Source organism: Megachile rotundata, chromosome 13 (genome assembly GCF_050947335.1).
Source record: "Megachile rotundata isolate GNS110a chromosome 13, iyMegRotu1, whole genome shotgun sequence".
NCBI lineage: Eukaryota > Metazoa > Arthropoda > Insecta > Hymenoptera > Megachilidae > Megachile > Megachile rotundata.
Genome location: NC_134995.1, coordinates 8,192,151 through 8,204,183, shown reverse-complemented (window position 1 = coordinate 8,204,183; position 12,033 = coordinate 8,192,151). Strand labels below are relative to the sequence as shown.

The 12,033-nt window shown below is 38.2% G+C and overlaps 1 protein-coding gene across 6 annotated transcripts in view; it reads left to right on the top strand.

Moving 5' to 3' along the window:
* The window catches only part of LOC100875715 (Tachykinin-like receptor at 99D), a 154,128-nt gene that overhangs the window by 131,498 nt on the left and 10,597 nt on the right, over positions 1-12,033 (top strand). For all 6 annotated transcript variants that reach the window (XM_076539211.1, XM_076539209.1, XM_076539210.1 and 3 more), the window contains exons 5-6: positions 2,009-2,159; positions 11,068-11,264. In XM_076539211.1, the coding sequence (XP_076395326.1) occupies positions 2,009-2,159; positions 11,068-11,264 (348 nt within the window). The remainder of the gene's footprint in view (positions 1-2,008; positions 2,160-11,067; positions 11,265-12,033) is intronic.

Here is a 12,033-nt window from a genome sequence, read left to right as displayed (position 1 = left end):
AACACCAGAAAAAACAACAGTAACAACATCAACTAAAGTAGCAATAAAAACTACAAAAATGTCAACAACAAAACAACCACAATATCATCAACAACAACAACCCCAACAATAATAATAATCATGAAAGAATAGTAATAATAATAACAATAATAAAATTATTATTGAAGTAATTAAAAGAATTTAAAAGAAATAAATTATAACAATATATGTATTGTTACATATTCCACAATTTTAATTAGATCCATCTTGCAACAATGCTTTATGATCGAATAAAAATTCGTTGAGTCATAAATTCTGTTTCAGTATTTCGTTCTCGAAATGAAAGTTTCATTTTACATCCATTCATTACGGCAATTAACGAGCAGAATAATGAATCACATTTAACAGTACCAGCAGGTGTAATGAATACGTAACTACTCATTTTTCTGCTTTGATTAAACAGCCAGGCATTTTTCATCTCAATTTGCGCTCCACGCAGCATCGCCCTTTTCAACAAACAATTCTTTCAATCATCTCTTCTGCGCTTATTAATTTGCCCTTTAGTTTTTTTCGATTCGCAGAAAGAACGTTTATGCACTTCGCCCTTTTATTCACTTTGAATTTCATCGATATATTTTTCTTGGAACAGTGTTATAATTTAATTAGACGGGGTCTAATGATCTGGTAATAACAATGTATAATAGAAACCAGTGATGGGTGGATTAAATTTCTGGGTGCAGTAGAAGAGAGAAATTTAATAGGGTTACGAATTTGAAACTTGGAGATAAAACAATGAGAAATTAAAAAATCTACAAATCTGAGAAACTTATAATAGAAATTTATTGTAATTTAGGTGTATAAAATGTATGAACGTGCCTGAATCCCCACGTCCCAAATTTCCACGTACCCGAATCCCTACGTCCCCGAGTCCCCACGTTCCCAAATTTCCACATCCCCAAATTTCCACGCGTCCAAATCCCTACATCACCAAATCTCCACGTCTCCGAATCCCCACGTTTCCAAATCTCCACATCTCCAAATTTCCACGCCTCCAAATCCCTACATCACCAAATCTACACGTCCCCAAATCTCCACGTCTCCAAGTATCCACGTCCCCAAATTCCCACGTCCCTAGATCCCCACGTCCTCAAATCCCCACGTCCCCAATTCCCAACGTCTCCAAATTCTCACGTGTCGAAATCTCCACGTCTCCGAATCCTCACGTCCCCAAATCCCCACGTCCCCAAATCCCCACGTCCCCAAATCCCCACGTCCCCAAATCCCCACGTCCCCAAATCCCCACGTCCCCAAATCCCCACGTCCCCAAATCCCCACGTCCCCAAATCCCCACGTCCCCAAATCCCCACGTCCCCAAATCCCCACGTCCCCAAATCCCCACGTCCCCAAATCCCCACGTCCCCAAATCCCCACGTCTCGAAATCTCCACGTCCCCAAATCTCCACATCCAGAAATCACCACATCCCCAAAATCTCCACGTTCCCAAATCCCCACGTCTCCAAATCTCCACGTCCCTAAATCCCCACGTCTCCAAATCTCCACATCCTAAATCCCCACGTCTCCAAATCTCCACATCACTAAATCCCCGCGTCTCCAAATCCCCACATCACTAAATCCCCACGTCTCCAAATCTCACCTCCCCAAAATCCTCACATCCCCAAATCTCCACATCCCCAAATCATCACATCCCTAAAATCCTCACATCCCGAAATCTCCACATCCCCAAAATCCTCACGCCCCCAAATCTCCACATTCCCATGTAAAATCTGAGAAACTTACAATACAAATACACAAATTAAAAATTAAAAAATTGTGCACTTCAAAATTTTGAAAATTAAAAAATCGCAAAGGTTCCAATATCGAAATGCATCAAACGTAAAATATAGTCTGCCCATCGATTGACTGTTTTCACTGTGACGGTCGACTTGTTAAAATTGAAGTTTGTATGTCACAAAAACGTACATATCTCCTATGCTCCTGTTTTACAAACATCAACACGCGTTGTTTTCAGGTATAACGTGATTTTTACAATATTGACATACTTTCTGCCAATCGGATCGATGACATTTACATATGCCAGAATCGGTTTGGAGTTGTGGGGTTCCCAAAGCATCGGCGAAAATACAGCTGGACAACTGGAGAGCATACGAAGTAAACGAAGGGTATGTTATTACGTACTTGTACAAAATTCATGTATCCAATTAAAGTGCCAATCAATTAGTAACGAAAATTAATTGCGGTATGAAACATTATCGTCCGCAGATATGTGGTTTTGTATTTTAATCTCCTTCCAGAATATTGTAGTGCGGTACCCGATATACAAGTATTCCATAATTAAACGTATCAATTTGCTATGTATTATTCTGTAACCAATTACGTTGCATTTTGGTAAAATTTTGTATGAGTGCGGAATGGGTCTCCTGGCGTTAAATCGCCACTCGTTAATTTTTTTGGAAGGTTAATTAAATGAACGTTATATTGATACGCGTTATTTTGCAACGTGTTATTTCGCTACGCATTAATTTGCTACGCGATAAATTGCCACTCGATAATTTACCGCGCTACAAATTACCACGCGTTATATCGCCACCTGTTATATCACCACGCGTTATATCGCCACGCTTTATATCACCACGCGTTGTATCACCACGCGTTGTATCGCCACGCCTTGTATCGCCACGCGTTGTATCGCCACGCGTTGTATCGCCACGCGTTGTATCTCCACGCGTTGAATCGCCACGCGTTATACCGCCACCTGTTATATCACCACGCGTTATATCGCCACGCGTTATATCACCACGCGTTGTATCACCACGCGTTGTATCGCCACGCCTTGTATCGCCACGCGTTGTATCGCCACGCGTTGAATCGCCACGCGTTGTATCTCCACGCGTTGAATCGCCACGCGTTATATCGCCACGCGTTATACCACCACGCGTTGAATCGCCACGCGTTATATCGCCACGCGTTATATCACCACGCGTTGAATCGCCACGCGTTATATCGCCACGCGTTGTATCGCCATGCGTTGAATCGCCACGCGTTATATCGCCACGCGTTATATCACCACGCGTTGAATCGCCACGCGTTATATCGTCACGCGTTGAATCGCCACGCGTTATATCGCCACGCGTTATACCACCACGCGTTGAATCGCCACGCGTTATATCGCCACGCGTTATATCACCACGCGTTGAATCGCCACGCGTTATATCGCCACGCGTTGTATCGCCACGCGTTGTATCGCCACGCGTTATATAACCACGCGTTGTATCGCTACGCGTTAATTTGTGACTCATTAATTCACCACACGTCGAATCACCATACATCATAAAACTGCAAAGCTATTTTGTCATACATTCTATATCCTACATCGCCACGTATTAAATGACAATTTTCAAATATGACCAAAGAAAGCAATCCAAAGAATAATCCACTTTAAATCTCCATCTACTAACTCCGACGTTTCAAACAATTTTCACACCGTTTGCAATGAAATTTCCAGACCACAGCTGCAAAATAACGATAAAGCAACGGTGACGCATATAGGAAGCAGTCTCGAGAGTGAAATCAAAATTATATCCTCAATATTTCATTCACGAACCATTTCGTTATTGACATTTCACTGTACATAATTTTCATTCCACTTCGCGCGCTGATAAAAATAAAAGAAAGAATACGTGCTCGGCCGAAAAAGATTTTATCGAGAAATCATGTGATATACATAGGTGATTCGCAGGGTGCGGCATAGCAGTTATGGCTCTCTTTTTAGAGACACTCGATGACTGACAACAATATATCTTCGATAACATTCCCATTCGATGGCATGACGTTGATAAGAGTATGTCTGGAAGGGTGCTCACTATTTCCGTTCGATTAGTATATCGAATAAAACAAACGAAACGGGAGTGTTGGACGTCATCAGTTTTTCTTTTTATTGAAGCGTGCACGTGAAACTGACTTTGGTTCATGTACCGGGTTGAAGGTGGTTATTGTCATTTTTATTTGTATATAGGGAATTTTTGTTTTTGTTTGCGGTTATTAGGAAGAGGGTAGATAAATTGATAATTTTTGTTATATTCAGTAAAACTTGGTTTATATTGTTAGGAATGTAGGCAAGTTTACATTAGTTAGGGATGAAAGCAAATTTTCAAATTGTTGAATTTATAAATTGGTTCATTTTTATGTTTACCATAATTACTATGTCTCCAAATCTATGTATCTCAAAATAATTATGACTCGAAACTCCTATATCCCAAATACCTATGTCCCCCAATTTCTGTGTCCACAAATTTTTATGTTTCAAAATGTCTATATCTCCAAATTCCTATATATGACTCTAAAATCATATGACTCCAAAATCATATGACTCCAAATTCCTATGTCCCCAAATTCCTATGACTCCAAATTCCTACATCACCAAATCCCTACGTCTTCAAATTCCTATATCCTCCAATTTCCAAGCCCCAAAATTTTTAAATCTCCAAATTCTTATATCCCCCAATTTCCAAGCTCCCAAATTTCTAAATCTCCAAATTCCTATATCCCCCAATTCTTAAGCCCATAAATTCCTATGTCCCCAAATTTTTAAATCTCCAAATTCCTATATTCCCCAATTTCCAAGCCCCCAATTTTCTAAATCTTCAAATTCCTATATCCCCCAATTTCCAAGCCCCCAAATTTCTAAATCTCCAAATTCCTATATCTCCCAATTCTCAAGCCCCCAAATTCCTACATCTCCAAATTTCTAAATCTCCAAATTCCTATATTCCCCAATTTCCAAGCCCCCAATTTTCTAAATCTTCAAATTCTTATATCCCCCAATTTCCAAGCCCCCAAATTTCCAAATCTCCAAATTCCTATATCCCCCAATTCTCAAGCCCCCAAATTCCTACATCTCCAAATTCCTACCTCCCCAAATTTCCAAATCTCCAAATTCCTATATTCCCCAATTTCCAAGCCCCCAAATTTCTAAATCTTCAAATTCCTATATCCCCCAATTTCCAAGCCCCCAAATTCCTACATCTCCAAATTCCTACCTCCCCAAATTTCCAAATCTCCAAATTCCTATATTCCCCAATTTCCAAGCCCCCAAATTTCTAAATCTCCAAATTCCTATATCTCCCAATTCTCAAGCCCCCAAATTCCTACATCTCCAAATTTCTAAATCTCCAAATTCCTATATTCCCCAATTTCCAAGCCCCCAATTTTCTAAATCTTCAAATTCTTATATCCCCCAATTTCCAAGCCCCCAAATTTCCAAATCTCCAAATTCCTATATCCCCCAATTCTCAAGCCCCCAAATTCCTACATCTCCAAATTTCTAAATCTCCAAATTCCTATATTCCCCAATTTCCAAGCCCCCAATTTTCTAAATCTTCAAATTCTTATATCCCCCAATTTCCAAGCCCCCAAATTTCCAAATCTCCAAATTCCTATATCCCCCAATTCTCAAGCCCCCAAATTCCTACATCTCCAAATTCCTACCTCCCCAAATTTCCAAATCTCCAAATTCCTATATTCCCCAATTTCCAAGCCCCCAAATTTCTAAATCTTCAAATTCCTATATCCCCCAATTTCCAAGCCTCCAAATTGCTGCACCTCCAAATTCCTACCTCCCCAAATTTCCAAATCTCCAAATTCCTACATCCCCCAATTCCCAACCCCCCAAACCCTAATCGCCAAACATTAAAATCTCGCCTGTTACTCTAAAAGAATTCCACCGAGAGAATAAACGACCAGATCGCAAAAAGCGCTTTAATCAAAATGCAACGAGATAACGTAATCGAACCAGGATTCGATTGCAATCTGTTACTGTTTCAATCTGTCTTCGTTTGATTTCGAATCCGTTTTCAGTAAATATTACAGCTTTTCTCGCGTTAACCGTCAGAATACCGTGTCAGTACGCGGAAAGACGGGGCTGCGATTCGCGTATAGGGGAAAACGAAGGCTCTTTGTCGCTTAATCGAAATCCAATAGGACCACTTGGGCACAGGGGTGGATTGTAGAAGATTTCCGATTACGAGAAGGTACTTGTGCACGGAATACTGCCTTAACCTTTTTCCAACTCTCATCGCTTCCGTTTAATTAAATGACCGCTCGACTGACGCCGTCTCCTTTTTTCTTTGCCTTCTTCGAACATTAGCTCCTTGTCGGAGGGAATTTGCTTTGAATCGTGTTTCACTGATTACACCGGGCTTGCTTTTTAGGGGAGAGTAATTACTCGGCAAGCTGCAATTTAATGTCTACTGCAGTGTGAATCAAGCTTTATTCGAGCTCGATTTGTGGCGATGGTTGGATATTTTGGGGGGCGAAGGGGTGGTTGAAGAACGTGGCACTATTTTTTGTAGACAATAGAATTAAGTGGGATTGTTTTTTGGAATTGATAAGTGATAGGTGGATGGGTTAGTGATATTTTGGACTAATAATTTTTTACGTAGCTTGTGGGGGAAGATTAAGGTAATATTTGTTGTGGGGATGATTTTCAAATTCTTAGATTTGAAAATTTAGAAATTCTTAAATTTTTAATTTTAAAAATTCATAAATTACAAAATTTTCGATTTTCCACATTTCCAAATTTCTAATTCTCAAATTTCAAAATTTTCAAATTTACAAAATTCTCAAATTTCAATATTTCAAAATTTCAAAATTACCAAATTCCCAAATTCCCAAATTCTTAATATTCCAAATTTCCAAATTCACGAAATTCTCAAATTACCAAATTTCCCAAATTCACAAAATTCTCAAATTTCCAAATTCCCAAATTCCCACATTCCCAAATTCCCAAATTCCCAAATTCCCAAATTTCCAAATTTCCGAATTTCCAAATTCCCAAATTTCCAAATTTCCAAATTTCCAAATTTCCAAATTTCCAAATTCCCAAATTCTCAAAATTCCAAATTTCCAAAATTTCCAAAATCCCTAAAATTCCTGGAAGCCAAAATCTCCAAATTCCAAAATTCTCAAATTTCCAAATTCCCAAATTCCCACATTCCCAAATTCCCAAATTCCCAAATTTCCAAATTACCAAATTTCCAAATTTCCAAATTTCCAAATTTCCAAATTTCCAAATTCATAAATTCCCAAATTTCCAAATTACCAAATTCCAAAATTTTCAAATTCCAAAATTCTCAAAATTCCAAATTTCCAAAATCCCTAAAATCCCTGGAAGCCAAAATCTCCAAATTCCAAAATTCCAAAATTCCCAAATTCCCCAAATCCCCAAATTCTAAAATTCCCAAATTCCCACACTCCCAATTCCCACACTCCCAATTCCCAAATTCCCAAATTCCCAAATTCCCAAATTCCCAAATTCCCAAATTCCCAAATTCCCAAATTCCCAAATTCCCAAATTTCCAAATTTCCGAATTTCCAAATTCCCAAGTTCTCAAAATTCCAAATTTCCAAAATTTCCAAAATCCCTAAAATCCGTGGAAGCCAAAATCTCCAAATTCCAAAATTCCCAAATTCTAAAATTCCCAAATTCCCACACTCCCAATTCCCAAATTCCCAAATTCCCAAATTCCCAAATTCCCAAATTCCCAAATTCCCAAATTTCCAAATTCTCAATATTCCAAATTTCCAAATTTTCCAAATTCATAAAATTCTCACGTTTCCAAATTTCCAAATTTTCCAAAATTCAATAACATCCGGTCTCTCCCTAAAATTTCTTTATCTGTGTCCCCTTGTTATACCCACCGACTCAACGTTAGTGTATCGCAAACACGCGAAATAGTATTATAACGTATCCAAGCATACGAAGAACATCGGTTGGTGGTTTAAACGTTAAGCCACGCTATAACTTGTAATTAGAAGGTCTTCGAAGTTGCCCCTCCTTCTCAGAAACTAGTTTCGCTTCCGATACATCGATGTGTCTACCCTCAACCATTTCCAGTAACTAGGCTTATAGCTTAGTTGACCTCTTTTGCAGAATTTCAACGAACACGATACACCGGATAATAAAGAAAGTGCTAAAAACTTGGTAATGTATTAACAATTACCAGTCTTCGAAATCGTGTGACTCAGTTAATTAAATGGAATGTTGGATGATGGAGATTTAAAGGGGTGGTAGTAGGGTAGTTGATTTAAGAAGATGGATTTTCAAAAACTGATTTCGATATTAAACTTTCAAATTTCAATATGTTAAATTCGTGCACACACTATAAAGTAGAATTTACAATTTCTAAACATATCAAAATAATGAAGTGCAAACGTCTTTTAGATTCGGATAATAAAAGTTTTATTACTCGCACACGTGTATGCACGTAGATACGTAAAACGTACGTGATAAAAAGGAAGCCTTGCAGATTTCTTGGCTAACTTGAGGGAAACCTTTTAAACACGATTCTCATCTTGGGTGCAATTACTATGGACACTAAATTAAACGTTTAAAATGTAGAATTTTACAGTATACTTCTGTCAATTGTTCACAATTTTAAATTCAAGGAAGTAACACTATGATGTACAGTGGTAAGTTTAGGTTGGGTTAGGTTAAATATTATATAATAATATTAAGTTACAATTTTAGATTAAGTTAGGTTAGGTTAAGTATTATATAATAATATCAAGTTACAATTTTAGATTAAGTTAGGTTAGGTTAAGTATTATATAATAATATCAAGTTACAATTTTAGGTTAGGTTAGGTTAAGTATTATATAATAATATCAAGTTACAATTTTAGGTTAGGTTAGGTTAAGTATTATATAACAATATGAAGTTACAATTTGAGGTTAGGTTAGGTTAAATATTATATAATAATATGAAGTTACAATTTGAGGTTAGGTAAGGTTAAATATTATATAATAATATGAATTTATAAGTTTATGTTAGGTTAGGTTAAATATTATATAACAATATAAACTTTAAAGTTTAGGTTAGGTTAGGCTAAACATTACAAATATTATTATAAACAATCATATAAAAAATAGTCATCATTACAAATAATTATTAAAAAACAATCATCACAAACAATCATTAAAAACAATCATCACAAGTAATCATTACAATAATTATTACAATACTTTCCACCTAAACTAAAGACAAAAAAGATTAAATATTTCCCTCAATCTTTCTGCCCTAAAAAAAAATTCCACCTAAAATGCACAAGAAATAATTAACAACAACTAACAATACAAAAAAAAACTAAATAATAGCAATCTACACAATCGTACACCCACGAACCAGTTAAAAAAAGACAGAAACAAGATCACCAAATAATTTCGCAATTTCTGGCGAGAGTTTGATGGCGAGAAAAGTACGTAGGTAAAGGCATCAGCGCAGAAATGACCCGAGGGCATCGACGACCTCGTAAAATACGAATGTGCCCCGGAAGTCTAGTTACACGAACAAACACGATAGGAGCAGATTCGTAGAGATTTTCTCGACGGTGAAGCTAACCGTTTCGATAGTACGGTGGCCGGAAAACGGCGTGTTCGTTCTGCGGTGTGTACATAATGACACAATTTCGTAGACGAGTTATATCGTCAGCGAGACATGGACAATGACGAGCGAATTTTGCGAGATGAACTTTAAAATGGACTTCTGTCAAGCTTTACTTTGCGGATGGACGATTAACTTCGTTTTAAGGTTATTCTTCTCGGTTCGGCAGTTTACTTTTACTTGGCATGTAGAGTTAGAGGGTTTGGAACGGGGACGAATGGTTGCGGGAACTGAGGCATGATTTATTAGTTTTTGAGGGTTGAGGTTTATAAGGGTTAGGATATATTAGCAAGTTTTATTTGGGTTGTTTTATTCTTGGGATATTGTATTGTTGGATTACTGTGTTATTGAATTGCTGGATTAATAGATTACTGGATTACTATACAGGGTGTCTCATAATCAGTGTAGGTCCCTGAAATAGGGGGTAGCCGACATGATTCTGAATAAGATTTCTCTTTGCAAAAATGGGGTTTGAAGCCTCGTTTTTGAATTATTAAGGAAAACACGGATGCGTAGAAATGGGGGGAGTAGAGAATATGACGCGTGGAATTACGACGCGTGGAAATAGGGGGCGTAGGGAATATAACACGTGGAATTACGCCGCGTGGAGATTCAACGCGTGGAAATATGGGGCGTAGGGGATATGACGCGTGGAAATAGGGCCGTAAGGAATATAACGCGTGAAAATATGGGGCGTAGGGGACATGACGCATGGAAATAGGGGCGTAGGGAATATAACGCGTGGAATTACGCCGCGTGGAGATTCAACGCGTGGAAATACGGGGCGTAGGGAATACGACGCGTGGAAATAGGGGCGTAGGGAATATAACGCGTGGAATTACGTCGCGTGGAGATTCAACGCGTGGGAATACAGGGCGTAGGGGATATGACGCATAGAAATAGGGGCGTAGGGAATATAACGCGTGGAATTACGCCACGTGGAGATTCAACGCGTGGAAATACGGGACGTAAGGGATACGACGCGTGGAAATAGGGGCGTAGAGAATATAACGCGTGGAATTACGTCGCGTGGAGATTCAACGCGTGGAAATACGGGACGTAAGGGATACGACGCGTGGAAATAGGGACGTAGGGAATATAATGCGTGTACTTACGCCGCGTGGAGATTCAACGCGTGGAAATACGGGACGTAAGGGATACGACGCGTGGAAATAGGGGCGTAGAGAATATAACGCGTGGAATTACGTCGCGTGGAGATTCAACGCGTGGAAATACGGGACGTAGGGGATATGACGCGTGGAAATAGGGGCGTAGGGAATATAACGCGTGGAATTACGTCGCGTGGAGATTCAACGCGTGGAAATACGGAGCCTAGAGGATATAACCCGTAAAAATAGGGGCGTAAGGAATCAGAGCGCGAGGCTTACGCATGCGCAGACGCGAGAACGACAGCTTCGAGCCTATTGGCTGAGCGCGCGTAATCCTCGCGCTCTGAATGGTCCGTCTTTTTCCTTAATAATTCAAAAACGAAGCTTCAAACCCCATTTTTGCAAAGGGAAATCTTATTCAGAATCACGACAGCTACCCCTCATTTCAGGGACAAAATAAATAAATGATATTTGTTCTTAAATCAAGTATTAATTGAAACAATTTAAACATTTTTGTTACAGGTAGTAAAAATGATGATCGTGGTGGTGGTGATATTCGCAGTATGCTGGCTACCCTTCCACGTATATTTCATTATAGTTTCATATTTTCCGGAGATTACGAACAAACCATATATCCAAGAAGTTTTCCTAGGCATCTATTGGCTGGCGATGTCTAACAGCATGTACAATCCCATAATCTACTGCTGGATGAATTCCAGGTAAAATGTTATTTTCACACAACACGTAAGTATTTTTAAATAACGCTTTAGAAATAAATAAATAAAATAAATTTCTGGTCCTTCGGTGGCTAGGGACTGTAAAACTTGAAACATGAATTCCTTTCCACAATCGAGAAACTAAGAAATTAATTCGGGATCGTCGAAAAATTTAGTCCAACATTTTGAGAATTTAGGTTACGGTGAATTTAATCGATAGAAAAGTTCTTGAATGAGAATAGTTTCTAACAAAAGATTTCTTTAACTTTCCTGCAATGAGACTTTGGCAATTACATTCTCTTCCTGTGTAATTCGTCCCCAGAGTTGTGAAAGATTATTTAAAAAGTTGTTTTTCAATAATAGCAATTTTGTAGTATTTTAATTTCATCTGAAACAATATTTGTAGTATTTTAATTTCATCTGCAATAATATTTATAATATTTTAATTTTGTATTCAAAAATATTTAAAGAATTTTTATTTCATTTCCAATAACGTTCATGGTACTTCAACTCTAACTTGAATACCATTTCCTTCATTACCAAATGAACAGTTACATAATTCTTAAAGAGCCAGACACAGTATTGTCCTAATTAGGAACTTACAATTTTACTTTATGCCATATGAAATATCCGTTTAAACGGACATTTTAATTGCGGTCAGTTTCATCGCATGATACACATCAAAGAACCGCAGGTACCGTCGAAGGCAAACCTAGATAACATTGTTTCGCCTGTAAACTGAATGAAACGGGTGCCAGATGATTGATTTGAA